Source organism: Natator depressus, chromosome 2 (genome assembly GCF_965152275.1).
Source record: "Natator depressus isolate rNatDep1 chromosome 2, rNatDep2.hap1, whole genome shotgun sequence".
Classification (NCBI taxonomy): Eukaryota; Metazoa; Chordata; order Testudines; family Cheloniidae; genus Natator; species Natator depressus.
Genome location: NC_134235.1, coordinates 67,983,549 through 68,001,444, shown reverse-complemented (window position 1 = coordinate 68,001,444; position 17,896 = coordinate 67,983,549). Strand labels below are relative to the sequence as shown.

The following is a 17,896-nucleotide window of genomic DNA, read 5'->3' as shown; positions in this document are numbered from 1 at the left end:
ATACAGTGACTAGAGTGAAATCCCTGCAAGCTGCATGGACACTTTTCAAAGACACCATAAGAGAGGCCCAACTTAAATGTATACCCCAAATTTAAAAACACAGTAAAAGAACTAAAGAAGAGCCACCAGGGCTTAACCACCATGTAAAAGAAGCAGTGAGAGATAAAAAGGCATCTTTTAAAAAATGGAAGTCAACTCCTAGTGAGGTAAATAGAAAGGATCATTAACACTGCCAAATTAAGTAAAAATTTAATAAGAAAAGCCAAAAAGGAGTTTGAAGAACAGCTAGCCAAAAACTCAAAAGGTAACAACAAAATTTTTTTTAAGTACATCAGAAGCAGGAAGCCTGCTAAACAACCAGTGGGGTCCCTGGACGATCAAGATACAAAAGGAGCACTTAAAGATGACAAAGTCATTGTGGAGAAACTAAATGAATTCTTTGCTTCAGTCTTCACGGCTGAGGATGTTAGGGAGATTCCCAAACCTGAGCCGTCTTTTGTAGCTGACAAATCTGAGGAATTGTCACAGACTGAAGTGTCACTAGAGGAGGTTTTGGAATTAATTGAGAAACTTCACAGTAACAAGTCACCGGGACCAGATGGCATTCACCCAAGAGTTCTGAAAGAACTCAAATGTGAAATTGCTGAACTACTAACTGTGATTTGTAACCTTCCCTTTAAATCAGCTTCTGTACCCAATGACTGGAAGATAGCTAATGTAACGCCAATATTTAAAAAGGGCTCTAGAGGTGATCTCAGCAATTACAGACAGGTAAGTCTAATGTCAGTACCGGGCAAATCAGTTGAAACAATAATAAAGAATAAAGTTGTCAGACACATAGAACATAAATTGTTGCGCAAAAGTCAACATGGTTTCTGTAAAGGGAAATCATGTCTTACTAATCTATTAGAGTTCTTTGAAGGAGTCAACAAACATGTGAACAAGGAGGATCCAGTGGACATAGTGTGCTTAGATTTCCAGAAAGCCTTTGACAAGGTCCCTCACCAAAGGCTCTTACATAAATTAAGTTGTCATGGGATAAGAGGGAAGATCCTTTCATGGATTGAGAACTAGTTAAAAGACAGGGAACAAAGGGTAGAAATAAATGGTAAATTTTCAGAATGGAGAGAGGTAACTAGGGATGTTCCCCAAGGGTCAGTCCTAGGACTGATCCTGTTCAACTTATTCATAAATGATCTGGAGAAAGGGGTAAACAGTGAGGTGGCAAAGTTTACAGACAATACTAAACTGCTCATGATAGTTAAGACCAAAACAGACCTAAGAACTTCAAAAAGATCTCACAAAACTAAGTGATTGGGCAACAAAATGGCAAATTAAATTTAATGTGGATAAATGTAAAGTAATGCACATTGGAAAAAATAACCCCAAACATACATACAATATGATGAAGGCTAATTTAGCTACAACTAATCAGGAAAGATCTTGGAGTCATCGTGGACAGTCCTCTGAAGACGTCCACGCAGTGTGCAGCGGCAGTCAAAAAAGCAAATGGCATGTTAGGAATCATTAAAAAAGGGATAGAGAATAAGAAGGAGAATATTGCCCTTATTGCCCTTCTGTAAATCCATGGTACACCACATCTTGAATACTACGTACAGATGTGGCCTCCTCATCTCAAAAAAGATATACTGGCATTAGAAAAGGTTCAGAGAAGGGAAACTAAAATGATTCCGGGTTTGGAATGGGTCCCATATGAGGGGAGATTATAGAGGCTAGGACTTTTCCGCTTGGAAAAGAGGAGACTAAGGGGTGATATGATAGAGGTATACAAAATCACGAGTGGTGTGGAGAAAGTGAATGAGGAAAAGTTATTTACTTGTTCCCATAATATTAGAACTAGCGGCCACCAAGTGAAATTAATAGGCAGGTTTAAAACAAATAAAAGGAAGTTCTTCTTCACTCAGCGCACAGTCAACCTGTGGAACTCCTTGCCTGAGGAGGTTGTGAAGGCTAGGACTATAACAGGGTTTAAAAGAGAACTAGATAAATTCATGGAGGTTAAGTCCATTAATGGCTATTAGCCAGGATGGGTAAGGAATGGTGTCCCTAGCCTCTATTTGTCAGAGGGTGGAGATAGATGGCAGGATGACTTGATCATTACCTGTTAGGTTCACTCCCTCTGGGGCACCTGACATTGGCCACTGTCGGCAGACAGGATACTGGGCTAGATGGACCTTTGGTCTGACCCAGTATGGCCACTCTTATGTACTTCATTGTCATTTTAGGAAAAACTTGCAGCTACTCTGGGATTGCAGTATGGAGTTGGAGAGTGGGCAGAGAGCAGAGTAAGACCATTTTCTTCCGATGCCCCCAGTCTCATCTTGGAATGTAACAATTTAAATACAATGTATGCAAAATGCAAACTAATGTACACACCATTTACGATGAGCCTTCTAAAAGCAGCCTGTAATCAGAGTCATGCCAGGTCATGAAAGTCACAAATACATATCACCAAGCATTAGATGGGACTATGACAACAGTAATATATCTGCTAAACAGAGCTTTCATTTGCGTGTAAAAAAACAAGTAGAGCTGCTCAAAAGCTTTTAGATAATACAGTTTTTGATGGAAAACTAATTTGATAAAGACAAGATGTTTTGTGTGAATATTTTGATTTTGATAATTTTTCGTAAAGTTTTGACAAGTGCTTCATTTCAACAAAGTCAAAGCACTTTGTTTCAACTTTATTATTTTGGCTTTTAAATTTTTATTATAGTTTATTACTATATATTATTTGAAAGACACGTGTCCTTTTAATAAGGTCATTGTGCATCATGTTGATATTTCCAAAACAATTTTTTTCAGAATTTTCATTTCACTGGAAATTGACTGTTTGAACCACTTCAAAACAAAAGGAAATTTTGAAGTGTCAGAATTTCCCACAGAATGAAATACTGAGTTTCAATCAGCTCTAATAACAAGTCACTTACAATACAGAGGCTTACATAGTGATCTTTTCCAAGTAAGGCCAGTGATAAGTTTCTGAACTCACGCACAACTATTTATTCCTCTTTGAAAGAAATTTACACAGTTTGGGTAGAAAGTGATCTATTAAAAACACTACATAATAAAATGGAGCTATAATTCCAGAAAGTATCACTCTTCAACAATACTTACATTAAAGATTACTGCAAGTTTCTACTGGACCTTCAATTTTTATTTAACCTGCAGTAGCTCAGTCTCATATATAACAAACCCCCTGCATGGTGCTCTAACCTTTAAGACAAATAGCTATGATCACCTTTAAGTTATTAACAGAACAATACTTTATGAAGCCCTGAATAGTTATATGACTATTTTTCAGCTCATTTGTTTGCACGCATACGTTACTATATGAGCACAAATAAGAATTTCAGGCTCAAATACTATGGCTACAAGTAAGGAAGGTCTGAAAATTAAGCCTAAAGAGTTGAATTTTAAGGAAGGTCATTTGGGGAATAACCTATTGTGCATGTTTGAAATGTAACTATTCCTGTATAGAGTAAGTAATATACTCACCAGTTTACCCCATCTGCTTCTACCCATGCAAAACGATATTCATTGACCCTGAGCATCAGCTGCAGGCACCCAGCCACACACTGTACATATTGGGAACTCTAAAGTGGAAACAAGAACACCACCCTTATTTTAAGATGAGTAAGGCACTAAATAGTCTTGAAATTTTGTACAAAATTTCAGTAGGCCAGAGATTGAATCACAATATTTTTCCTGTTCTGGACACTAGCTTTCATAGTATCTGTAAAGGTTCTGGTTTTGTCTCCATACACCAGTGTTTCCTGAACTGTTCAACACAATTTCTGTAAGGGGTTACAGAAAAAAAAATTAACACAAATGTGAATTTTTGGAAGAAATCTTCAATACATTGAAAGTTTTTTTTCTAAAACATGGATATAACATATGTCCTGCAATGGTGTGTCCACAATTCAGTCTAAACTAGTGCAGGAGAAGAATGTGCACAACTGGATGCTAGTAGAAGCTCTAGCAAAAATATTAAACCTGTACTTGTGATTGGATTTGCTTTATGAAAGTGTTCAAGCACCACTGAAAAACAGAGGCAAGTACTCATACATGCAGGAACGTGGTTCACTGTTTCATACACCTCCAAATTTTTCTGCTAAGAAAATGCTTGGAAACCTGTGCAAGTCCTTTGAAAGGTTATTGAATTTCTGACTTCATGAATTGCAGCTTGAGATGGTTACCTTCACCACCAGCTTCTTTCACAATGAAGTGGGGTGGCTCTCAGGAGGTGAAGTGCTAATCAGCCTCTTCGTATTAAGAAATGAAGATTTTTGTGAACAATCATTAATACCTCTTGGGTAGTACATTAATACTACTTTGCTGGTATTGACACTTGATTCCATGGTAGAAAATGAATATTCCGTCAACGCAAACAAGGTAGAAACATTCATTGGAAAGCTTGAAAATTTGTCTTCCAACGTGTAGAGAGGAAGAATGGTGTTCCCTTTTTTCCCCCCAATATGAAGGGAACTGCAGTGTCAGTCAGGAATAATTCAGTGTTTGAGCAACTTCAGATTCAGCTGCAGAACTATTATTCAAAGCTTGCATTAAAGAAAGAGATGTGGATCACTAACCACCTTCCACCAGAACACTGAGTCTGCAGCACCAGCAGGCCATTGAGACACAAAAGTCTGGAAGTTGCTCTCTAGCGAGGATCTGAGAAAAACAGTCTGTAAAGGAACATCACCTTGCTCTTATTGAAACTTTGAAAGTTATCATCTTCTTACCTTTGTGATTTTCAAGTGTTATTAGAAGTTCCTTCATATGATGGAGATCTATAACATAAATCCCTATACTTCAGAAAATCTAAGCAGTAATCAAACAATGATGGTGGAATACAGAATATTGCCACAGCTTTGGCAGCTAACAGGATTTCTTACAAAAGGCAGATTTCCTGGAAAATCAAGAACTCTAATTGTAATCTTAGCTCTGTCACAGAACTGCTCTAAGTCATTGGATATAAATTCATAAACCCCAGGGCAGAGATTAGAGTGAGAAAAGAACACAAGGCACCGCTTCCCGCAGCTCCCATTGGCCAGGAACGGCGAACCGCGACCAGTGGGAGCTGTGGGGCTCCATGCCTGCGGATGCTCCAGATAAACAAACTGGCCCGGCCTCCCCTGACAGGCCAGGTGCCAAAGGTTGCTGACCCCTCCTCTAAAACATCATGGTGGATCAGCAACATTGTAGAAGGTCAAGAATTTCAAACACTTAAAGGAGGAAAGAAATGTTAAGACAAGTCCTGGATGAAATGAAAAGGTAAGAGACAATAAGAGATGCTTATGCTGTTCCACAAGAACTGCAAATGAATTCGTTCCCCCTTCGCCCACCCCCGCACCCTTCCGCCTTTATATAATCAGAAACTGAAGACCACACAGTGATAATTAACAAGGACATTTATTTCAATAGATAGGTATTTGCTTTCATAAATCTTGAAAGTAAAAGGTAACATGGATGGAAGAATCTGCTGTACACAACAAAAACTACTATCTCTTGAAACAAATTAACTGTATAAATCTCAAAAATTTTAGTCATTTACCTAAAACATAGGAAGTATCTCTCTATTACTGAAACTAGAAATTGCCAGATCTTTAAAGACACAATCATAAAAGTTATCTCCCAATACTGCTTTCAATTAAAATAAAAACCCCTCATTTTTATTAGGATGAGCCATAATTTCCTCCTGTCTGTGTAAAAGGCTGTCACTGCACCCTTAACTCATCCTCAGTTTACATACCGAAGGATATGTGGAAGTAAGATTATTCACTGTTCTAAGGCCCTATGACAAAGGGCCATCTGCATAATGGAGACTTGAAACAGCAATATTGCAAAGGAGTGTCTGAGAATGTTTCAGTCTCCACTTTTAGACCTTGTCTTAACTAGAAAAAGAAAAGGGGGGGAAGAATTTAAAAAAAAAAAAAAGAATTTTAAACCCCCTTTAATCTAACCTGCGTTAAAACCTTAATGAAGACAAGGTAAATTGCAGTTTTAACCCACAATAGCAGGTAACTGTGACCAGTTAACATGCATTAAAAACAAAATACTTTGTCTTCACTAACCCAAATTAACAATCTAGTCAATGGAAGTTAAAAATACATCTTTTTCCTTAGTGAAGATACTGTTTTACATTTAAAGGAGATGCAGCAACTCCAAGTGTATGCTTATTAATCTCCTAAAAAGCCATCAATGTCTTTAATGTTAACACATTCTTTGGACCCTAAAAATCATTAAGTGTCAAACTGTTTATCCTGCCACAGCTTTTGCCAGAGTAGCGGAGTGAAATTTCTTCACTATGCCACAACCATAGAGAAAACTGAAGTTATGAGATTCACTTTCACCTGCTACATTGCCCAGTTGCACTCTGAACTGCACCGCCTACATCACACTGAGGAACTGAGTAAAACGTTCCCTTATAAACCAACTTCATGCTGTTGCTTCCCAGTGTCCAGGGCTGGGGAGACAAGGCGTGGAATTCAACTCTCCTCCTCAGAACTCAGTTTACTCAGGTAAGAAGGCTTGATAATGCTTAAGAAAGCACTAAACTTTCAAGGGACGTTTTTGTAGCTGCATATTGTAGAGGTTTATCTGGGACAATTTTATATGTACTATTTTCTGCTGTATTCATAATAGGAGACATTAAGGAGACAAAAGCAACTTACCCTCTGAATTTCCTTTACTGACAGTCAGAGTTTGACACTGAACAGTTAGTATTCAGTTTTTAGTATTTAATTACCCCTTTCTTTCCCCTTCTCATAACTGGAATGATGTTACCACTGCCAGCTCAATGCAGACGTAATTGTAATATCCTGACACCATTTGAACCGATAAGCAGAAGGACTAGTGTCCCACACATTTCATTATCAAACAACATTATGCAGCACGTTTTAGATAAATACTTTTGTTTCTTGGTGCCATCGAGTGGCAAAAATGTGTAGTACAGCTTGAAATCAAACTGCATTCTATAATAATTGCCATCACAAAGACACTGCAATCGGAACCCCTTAACTGTTCATCTGTATGAAATTAAAGTTATTAACCTATCTGCTGCCCAAGTATGTTGCATTTTGTTAAAAAAAGCAATATAGATTTTAAAGTATTTAATATATTCTTAAGTTCACACAAGTGAATTTGTTTTTTGCAGTGCTATATTTTTGTAATTCAAGAATTTTGATTCAACAGGTACAACATTTTGAACACAGAACAAAAAAGCTAAACTATTTCACTGCATTCTGTAAGCTCTAGAAGACATGACATGTTTCAACCCAATGCAATTTCGAAGAGTGGCTAATAAGCCCTTGAAAAAGTCACATTAAAAAGTCAAAGTTCAGAATTGAAATAGTGACTGTTCTTAATCAGCTCACAAAAAAAAAAAAGACATTAAAAGCAAAACTGGATTATTTTGCATTCAGATGTCCCCATTTGTTTTATCTACACTTATGCTTCACTCATTAGATCTTCTGATCTGAAAACAGAAATCTTAATAATCCAGTTTCCTCATCAACTAGAGAAATAAATTATGTTTATACCTAGATTTAAACAGGTATATGCACATTTTTAAAAGCCATCCCCACAGGGCTATCAATAATGGGGAAGTTGGTTGTAATTCTGCTCTCAGAAGTCAGTAGTATTCCAACAGAGTTCGTGCTCTTAGCTTCCTAGCACAAGACTGGTGGAATTTCCACAGCTCTTAGATTTGACTCCCAGGAGTCATTAGAACCTGGCAGATTCCAAGTCAGGCCACTCATCACAGAGTCTGAATATCCCACTCTGCCTGTTCCCATTCATTCCTTTGGGTGCACATGAGGCAGAGGTCCCGAGGTAAACCCACACAAGAAGAAAACAGTATAAAAATAAGCCCCAAGGGGGGAGAAAAATAAATTTAAGGTATAAACATAGGAACACCTTTAAAATCAATTCCCCCTCTCCACCTTATGTAGCTTTTAGGATAGGTTATAGTCTGGGTCTGTTTAACCCTGACTATCAATTTTAAAAAAGTTTGGTGAATAACAGAGACTGTTTCATGTTTTAGGAGGCCCCTACAGTAACAAGTCACAAAGAGATACTCACATCACTGGTTGAGACTGATCCTGTTTCAATAGCACCCATGGTACCACGAAGTTTCTAGCACAAAAACAAAAATGGTCAGCTTTTCTTGTTAGGCAACTATATTGCTATTAAAATAAATGTATGATCAGGATGGTCTCTTAGCCCTACAGTACAACTTGCATGATTTTGTGCAGGCCAGCTGAGTGCCCCAATAGTCACTGTCCTCCACTACTTTCATTCAGAGACTATTCTACCGCTAACCAGATCTGTTGGAAAGTCCTTTCACCTACGATAAAACTGGATCTAGCTAAGTCAATTTCTAATGAGGAAGAAAATCACACTAATTCTACCCTCACAAATCAAGACTACAATAACTGGCAAATAGAGAAGCATCCTCTCACAAGCCAATGTTTTGGATTATCCCAGTTTACACGAAGGTGGTAAGAACAACAACAGAACAATAATATCCAAGTGGTCCAGGACAGTGTTACGAGGTACTCTGAAGCGTATTTTCTCCTTTGAGTGCTTGTACATAATACCTATTAAGGTTAGTCTCAGAATGGTGTAAGCAGAAAGACTATAACCCTGCCTTGGATAATATCAATAAATGACAGTGAAATTGCTCGAAACTTCAGGAAGCAAAAGCAAAACTAAGTATAACCCACACACCTTCTGGGTGTGAAGTTCTGTCCCATCTAGTGGCACTGAGATGCCTTAGTCCTGGACTACACTACAGGGTTAGGTCGAATGTAGCCACATTAGGTTGATTTTATAATGAATGTGTCTACACAAGCAACCCCGTTCCATCGACCTAAAGGGCTCTTAAAATCAACTTCTGTACTCCTCCCCAGCGAGGGGAGTTGCGCTAAAATGGACCCTCTTGGATCGAATCTGGGGTAGTGCAGATGCAAATCGACGTTATTGGCCTCCGGGAGCTATCCCAGAGTGCTCCAATGTGACCGCTCTGGATAGCGCTTTCAACTCCGATACACTAGCCAGGTACACAGGAAAAGCCCTGGAAACTTTTGAATTTCATTTCCTGTTTGGTCAGTGCAGCAAGCTCAGCAGCACAGGTGACCATGTAGTCCCCCCGGAATCGCAAACGAGCTCCAGCATGGACCGAAAGGGAGACACTGGATCTGACTGCTGTATGGGGAGAAGCATCTGTGCAGGCTGAACTCCGATCAAAAAGAAGAAATGTAAATATATATACCAAAAATCACACAGGATATGATGGACAGAGGCTACAACAGGGACACACAGCAGTGCCGCGTGAAAGTCAAGAAGCTCAGGCAAGCCTACCAAAAGGTAAAGGAGGCAAACGGTCACTCTGGGTCAGAGCCCTATACATGCCGCTTCTATGATCAGCTGCATGGCATACTAGGGGGGGAACCTACCACTACCGCACCACTGTCCATGGACACCTGCAAGGGGGGAGTCCCACCCAACATGGAAGAGGATTTTGTGGAAGAGGAAGAGGAGAATGTGCAACAGACAAGCGGTGAATCCATTCTCCCCGACAGCCAGGACCTTTTCATCACCCTGTAGCCAATAGCCTCCCAAGGCAGGATCCCCAACCATGAAGCCGGAGAAGGGACCTCTGGTGAGTGCACATTTGTAACTACAGTACAGGAACTAAAAGCAATAGTGTTGAATGTTTGATTTGCCCTGAAGACTTGGGATGCATTCGCGGCCAGTACAGCTACTGGAAAAGTCTGCTAACGTGTCTGGGGATGGAGCAGGAATCCTCCAGGGACATCTCCATGAAGCTCTCCTGCAGGTACTCTGAAAGCCTTTGCAGAAGGTTTCTGGGGAGGGCTGCCTTATTTTGTCCTCCACGGTAGGACACTTTACCACACCAAGCCAGTAGCAAGTAGTCTGGAATCACTGCAGCACAAAGCATGGCAGCAAATGGTCCTGAGTTTCGGTCACATGCAAGAAACATTCGGTATATATCTTTCTGTATTAGCCTCAGGAGAGTGATATTCATGGTCACCTGGTTGAAATAGAGGAATTTTTGTAAGGGAACAGTAAAAAGACCCCGTTCATGCTGGGCTGTTTGCGCTTGGCTAAAAGGGATCATCCCTGAGAATAGCCAAGCAGCGGGGGAAGGGATCATCCCAAATAGCCACACGTAGGGGTAGGGGGGAGGTGTGTGCTACATATCCACCCGAAAACCGCAGCCCCTCCTTTTAAATGGCAAACCCAACCAACATTGCTTGCTATGGGAAAGGAGGGTGCTGCAATTTGAAAACATTCCCACATGTTATGAAGGCGTAAGAAGCCAAACCTGCGTACCCTTTGTCTTACCGTGGCTGCCTGGAAACCAAATTCTGTTGCCCAACCGTGTGTGATGTGTCACCATACCAGCAGCCGCTCAATATAAAAGGCAAAATGCGACCTTGTACCTAAAGCACATGTGCTGTCTGCTGTGAATTGCTTGATTCACTGTGAAAGAAAGTCTCCCTTTTGTTCTCAGAAATGTATCATCTTAAATTTTACTCTCCCTTTTTATCCCCCTGTAGGTGCAAATGTGTCTATGCTTCCCCTATCATCTCCATCCCTGAGGTTATTGCAGATTAGAAGGCGGAAAAAACCGCACTCGCGATGACATGTTCTCTGACCTCATGCAGTCCTCCCGCACTGATAGGGCACAGCTGAATGCATGGAGGCATTCAGCGGCAGAGGCCAGGAAAGCATTAAGTGAGCACGATGAGAAGACGCAGGATGCAATACTGAGGCTAATGGGGGAGCAAACAGACATGCTCAGGCATCTGGTGGAGCTGCAGGAAAGCCAACAATAGCATAGACCGCCTCTGCATCCACTGTACAACTGCCTGCCCTCCTCCCCAGGTTCTATATCCTCCTCACCCAGCCACTCCACTCCAGAGGATGGCCCAAGATTCAAACAGTTTTGTTTTGTAGAGTGGCTACAACAAACAATGTTGCCTTGTCCTTCCCTCCTTCCCCACCCCACCCGGGCTACCTTGTCAGTTATCTCACCTTTTTTTTTTTTTTTTTAAATTAAGAAAGAAAGAATTCATGGTTTCAAAACAATAGTGACTTTATTTCCTTTGCCAGCTGTGATTGAAGTAGGGAGGGTGGTTGGCTTACAGGGAATTAAAATCAACAAAGGGGGCGGGTTTGCAGCAAGGAGAAACACACACAACTGTCACACCGTAGCCTGGCCAGTCATGAAACTGGTTTTCAAAGCCTCTCTGATGCGCAGTACACCTACCTGTGCTCTTCTAATCGCCCTGATGTCTGGCTACTCAAAACTGGCAGCCAGATGATTTGCCTCAACCTCCCACCCCGCCATAAACGTCTCCCGCTTACTCTCACACATATTATGGAGCACACAGCAAGCAGTAATAACAATGGAAATATTGGTTGTACTGAGGTCTAACCTAGTCCACAAACAGCGCTAGCGAGCTTTTAAACGTCCAAAGGTACATTCTACCACCATTCTACACTTGCTCAGCCTACAGTTGAACTACTCCTTACTACTGTCCAAGCTGCCTCTGTATGGCTTCATGAGCCATGGGAGCAAGGCGTAGGCTGGGTCCCCAAGGAAAACTATTGGCATTTCAACATCCCCAACAGTAATTTTCTGGTCTGGGAAGTAAGTCCCGTCTTGCAGCTGCTCAAACAGCCCGGAGTTCCTAAAGATCCGAGTGTCATGCACCTTTCCGAGCCATCCCACGTTGATGTCAGTGAAACATCCCTTGTGATCCACCAGTGCTTGCAGCACCACTGAGAAGAACTTCTTGTGGTTTATGTACTGGTTAGCAAGGTGCTCCAGTGCCAAGATAGAGATATGCGTTCCGTCTATCACCCCACCACAGTTAGGGAAACCCATTGCAGCAAAGCCATCCACTATGACCTGCACATTACCCAGTCGCTACCCTTGATAGAAGAACATCAGTGATCGCACTGGCTACTTGAATCACAGCAGTCCCCACAGTAGATATGCCCACTCCAAATTGATTCCCGACTGACCAGTAGCAGTCGGGCATTGCAAATTTCTGCAGGGCTATCGCCACTCACTTCTCAACTGTCAGGGCAGCTCTCATCTAGGTATTCCTGTGCTTCAGGGTGGGGGAAAGCAACTCAGAGTTACAGGGAAGTGGCCTTATGCATGCAGAAGTTTCACAGCCACTGGGATTCATCCCATCCCGGCAACACTATGCAGTCCTACCAATCTGTGCCTGTTTGCCTGGCCCAGAATCAGCATTCCACTGTATCAACCAGCCCCACTGCTGCCATGATGTCCCAATTGCCACAGCCCGTGCTTTCAGGAGCGTCTGTGTCCATGTCCTCCTCACAATCGTCCTCATGCTGCCGACTCTTAGCCAGGTTCTGCACATACTTCAGTATAATGTGCGAGGTGTTTACAATGCTCGCAACAGCAGCGGTGAGTTGAGCGGGCTCCATGCTTGCCATGCTATGGCGTCTGCACGGGTAACCCAGGGAAAAAGGCGCAAAATGATTGTCTACAGTTGCTTTCACGGAGGGAGGGAGGGGAGACTGACAACATGTACCCAAAACCACCCGCAACAATATTTTTGCCCCATCAGGCGTTGGGAGCTTAACCCAGAATTCTAATGGCCAGCAGAGACTGCAGGAACTGTGGGATAGCTTCCTACAGTGCACCGCTCTCTGAGTCAATGCTAGCCATGGTAGTGAGGACACACTACACCAACTTAATGTGCTTAGTGGGAACATACACAATCGACTGTATAAAATAGATATCTAAAAATCAACTTCTATAAAATCGACCTAATTTCGTAGTGTAGACATATCCAGAGAGAGAGAGATTAATGTGTTTGCTCTACAGCCTTAGCTAACAGCCAGTTGGCTTTTGGCTTATACACTAAGCTCCAGAGGTCCCAGATTCGATCCCGCCGGCCAGCAACCAGGTCTGTTGGCGTTACATAAGTAGTCCAAAAGAATCCAATGTGAAGCTATATATTGGCCAAAGGCACTGATGTATTATTTTGACATAATTCAAAGTATCTTCCCTGCCTAGAAGAGCGAGTCAGGATTACTTCCAGACATCACAAAATACATTTCAAAATTTAAAAAGAAGGTGTATTTATAACAATGCTCTTTATATTTCAAACTCAACTGCAAATGATCTAAAAACACTTGAATCAATTTGAAGATATCAAGGCACAGCTCTGAGTTTTTAAAAATAAAGTCACGCTTTTAAGAGTCTTGCTTTTATAGAAACCATACGGTATTCTTCTTCTAAAGGTCCTTAGTTTCCAAAAATGTATCTGAGTAAAGTTTGGTCAGAAAGCCTACTGAACTGAGTCTGACAATTTATTAGAATTCAGTTTCACTCCTACACACCCTTATTAGAAAATGACAAACTGTTTTTGTAAACAACCTTACACAAAAAGTAACGCCACCATATGAAACAGCAAAGAAACATGGTTTTGCTTCTGAAGAACAAGTCATTCTTACTATACTAGAGCTATTGTCACATGCCAATACTGCTCAAACATTTATGCATTTTTTAGGCGGCTTCACAGTTTCAGATGTTTCAGTCTAAGCGGGGGACAGTTCAGTGGGGATCAATTTTTTTTTTAGTGGACTCTTCAATCTAGCAGAGAAAGGTATAGCACACTCCAATGGCTGGAACTTGAAGTCAGACAAAGTCCGACTGGAAATAAGGCATAAATTTTCAATTGAGAAAGAAATTAACCATTGGAACAATTTACCAAGGGTTGTGGCGGATTTTCCATCACTGGCAATTTTTAAATCAAGATAGGCTATTTTTCTAAAAGATCTGCTCTAAGAATTATTTTTGGGAAGTTCCATGGCCTGTGTTGTACAGGAGATTACACTAACTGTTCACGATGATCCCTTCTGGCCTTGGAATCAATTAATGTACCTTAGAGTGCAGTTACACTCCAAAAAGCAACAAGAAAAGTAGTTCTATATTCATTTGCTGTAGATGGTTTCCAAAACTGTTCAGCATACAATTCAAGACATGATTTTTTCCCCCCAAGTGCAAACCCTCAAAAACACTGAAAGGATTATGTTCTCTCACACTCAGTCACCAGGAGTCAGCAACTTTGTTATTAAACATAAAAAGCAAAATGGAATGCAGTTTGCTCTCTCATAGCTGTGCAGACTCTGTGGGGATGGCACTTTTCAATCAATCACGAAAATAGAAAAGCATATAATCATTCAGCGTGTTTCCCCTCCCCCGGCAAAAAACCCTCCTTTTCTTACTCTAGCTGGAACTTAGTATACTTTCAAATACTGTATATGTGAAGTTATAATATCTCTTACTTAGAAAGCAAGTCTAAGGATTTGAGAGTTAATTGTAACTGGTAATTACTGAAGTCGAAAGTTTTTTTCTTTAAACAAATAATGCATATTTTGTAAATACAGTTACACATTTACACTTTATACACCTTTGTAGGGAGGTTTAAAAATGTAAGCCTTTTAAGAGTGCATTTTAATTTTTTGTTTAAGTTTAGTTTTTTTACCTGTGAACTAAGTTGAGTTTTAATCCAGTTGAAGTAATAATTCAGATCACTGCCTTCCATCAGCTCTTTTCCCCAAGCGGCCAATTTGGCAATAATTCTTGCTGCCTAAAAAAGAATTTGGTAAATAGAACTTCAGTTGCAAGTGATCAAAGATTGAATAGAGAAAAAAAAAATACTGCTGTATGTGCTTTGGAAACCAATTTCAGGGAAAATATTGCTACTTACACAAATACTGCTGCTTTATTCATTTTTTCAAAGCAAAGCCTTATAGTTCGATTTATTTATACCTAATATTTGTCCTTCAGCTTTTTCTGTTGGCTCTGCCCCACATTAGTATGCAGAAGCAGTGTACACAGATCAGAGATTATAAAATAAAATAAAAATCTAAGACAGCATCGTTGCAGTCTAGGGCTTGGTCCTGCAACTGGCTCCTTTCAGAGGCAGGTGTCTGCCAACACAAAGCCAGATGCAGGATCTAGTCCTAATTGGGTATGCAACATTCATTAACGTCAATTTGCTTAATTTTAAATATTTAAGGCTCACAAATATCAATGCACCAAGAAATTTTAAATAAGTACATGTGCCCATACTGAAGCAGAAAATATAGTTTCCAGAAGAAAGATTATTATTCTTTTTTGCCTTTAAAAAGGACAGGAAAACCACTGGGGAAATGAGATGGAATCTTCTGAGGAGGAAATTGTACAACACAGAAAACAGGTTTTCATAAGTAGTTCTTCACAATGCCTATGACATGTGAGAAACATACAAACTGGATCTGTTTTCTATGCCTACAGTCTTCTCAAGACAATTTATATGCATTCAAGGAATTATTTGAGGAAAAACTGTCAAATTATGCAGCAGGACTTCTACATTCTGCAGCACTTCAAAGTAGCAGACAAGAGAATCTATAATAACCTCAGCTTTTACAAATACATATATGAAAGTGAATAATAAAATTACAGCCCTTAAGGTTTGAAAATATGTGCTACAAAATTTTATACTAACACACATAACTACAGAGGGATCACTGGTTGGTGGATATTTTCTAGTAACTAAACAGTTTTCTTTAAAGAAATCTGTTTTTACCACAGATATTTCCTGATCAATGAGACAGACATAATAATTCAGAACAAAGAACCATAGTTCCGCATAACACTATTTTGATTCCCAGGAAAAGCAGCATGTATTTTGTAACAAATGGTTGTGCAAAAATTTGTTGTGTGATAAAACTAGTTTACCTGACTTGTAAAAGAAAAGCCTTTTACCACACAAGGAATGATTTAAGTTTTATGAATCTGCAAACTCCAAAAAGAAAATAGGTTTCTATTTTCACCACAGCTTCTTGGGAGATAGATGCATTTAAAGCTTACCATGTGCACAGTGAAGAGATCTTGGCGGTTCAACATAGGCAGAAAGTAGGACCATGCAGTGTTCTTACCACGTTTTGCATAGTCAAAGAAAATACTAACACGCTGATGCTTTTCCTGCAAAGGGAGGGGGAGGTAAGGAGAAGCTCATCAGTATTTCAGTCACAATTTTATGTTATTTTTTCCATTACATTGTCTTATATTCTCATGAGGTACATTATGAGAGATAAAATGAGAGGGACTGACACAGGAAATGTAACTGTTACCACATACCACTGTTGAATATCTGAAGTGTTGAAACCCAGACTTTAACTGCTATTCCATGCTGGTTCCCCATCAACCCTTAAGAGACTGATTCCTCTCTCACACTCCCAGTTATACTTCAGTTTATGCAGTGTCTGCTTAAAGGAAAAACATGCTTCCTTCTGGCTCAGACATTCAGAATGAAAGATTACATAGCTACTGTGAAGGGCCACATTTTCAGAGGGTTGCAACTCTACCTCCATTTCAGCTTAATGAACTCTGGGCATTAACTTTTTTCCACATTATTTCTTGCACCCTCAAATGACAGGATTATACATACACCATTTGTGTGCGCACATTTGCACATTGTTTTGCACTTTCAAGTGTCTGTGCATGCACAGGAATGTTCTACGCAGCCTTTAAAGTCTATCCTGAAGACTACAGTTGGCGCCTATCCCCAAATGCAAGCTCCCATAAGAGGAATTGGAGTTGTACAACACCACAAGCCACAGTTTTGTTTTTTTTCTGTTTGAAACTAGCATTAAAAACAAAAAACTGCAGTATAGAGCATATTAAGCATATATTAACCCAGAGATAAAACTGAATGCCACTTTTCTCTCTAAATTATTCTTTATTCTAGTTTGTAAATTACACAGATGAATACCAGCATGATTAATTTGGAACTAAAGTTTATGAGAACCATACACCATAGCCCCCAAATAATCTCAACGTTTTCATCTAACTTTTTTAAATCAAATAATTCAGATTGGGATACAATGTGTATAGTATAAATACAATATAGTATATAATGTCATGGAATTTCTACTTTCACTTCCTACCAATGTGTAGCTTGGGAACATGAAATACACAAGGTACATAAAAACACTGGATTTTACTGCTTCTCAAGATCGCTTTCTATGAAAGAAGCTTCCCAGTTAAAGCAATCATGAGAAGTTGTGCATTTTGTTTTCCTCCACTCAAATGAGAGTTAGTATCCAAAGAAATATCCTTGACAACTACAAAAAGATTTCAACACCATTGTATGAATGCTGTGCTGCCATCTTTAACAGCTAACATGAGCCTGCAATGCTCACTAATGTTTGCCTTATTCCCCTTCTCCCTCCCCCTGCACCCAACTCCAGAGAGTTGTTAACCAAATATTTTTGAATTTCTTTTCAAGTCTTCAGACTGATACAGGCAGCACAGCTGAATCAGGTGATCAGCATTTCTTCCCTTTGCATCAGTATCATGTTCTACTTCAAGAGCTAGATTTCAAAGACTGTTTAACACCAGTTATTGACAGCAGAGGTGTAAAACAGTGATAGCAAATTGCTCCCAACTCTCTAAAATAGAGCACCAATAAGGATGCAATAATGTTCCTTCAGGATGAGGGTAGCAGAAGAACAGAGAAAAAAAATCCGAAGAACATCTTATGGTCAAGCAACTAAAGGAATAAAATTGGAGTATCACTGATGGGCTGAAGAGACAAGATGAGGTATATGAAGGCTAAAATATCAGAAGAGCAGTGGAAAACCTCTCTACTTTTAAAATCACAAGCCCACCAGGAAAGAAAAAGCCTGCTCTGATGTTCTGGTAGCTTTGCACTCTCCACAAATCTCTGGTGCTCCCAAGTATTCCTGCACTCTAGACCAGTAGAAGTTAAAAGACAGAACTGTTTGGGCTTAAAAAAAAAAAAAG

The 17,896-nt window shown here is 40.0% G+C and overlaps 1 protein-coding gene across 2 annotated transcripts in view; it reads right to left on the bottom strand.

Moving 5' to 3' along the window:
- The window catches only part of ATP6V1H (ATPase H+ transporting V1 subunit H), an 85,025-nt gene that overhangs the window by 45,543 nt on the left and 21,586 nt on the right, over positions 1-17,896 (bottom strand). The window contains exons 5-8 of one of the 2 annotated variants that reach the window (XM_074943094.1): positions 15,959-16,072; positions 14,589-14,693; positions 8,107-8,160; positions 3,520-3,617 (exon numbers count right to left, since the gene is read on the bottom strand). In XM_074943094.1, coding sequence (XP_074799195.1) covers positions 3,520-3,617; positions 8,107-8,160; positions 14,589-14,693; positions 15,959-16,072 — 371 coding nt within the window. The remainder of the gene's footprint in view (positions 1-3,519; positions 3,618-8,106; positions 8,161-14,588; positions 14,694-15,958; positions 16,073-17,896) is intronic. The other variant, XM_074943095.1, reaches the window with a different exon arrangement.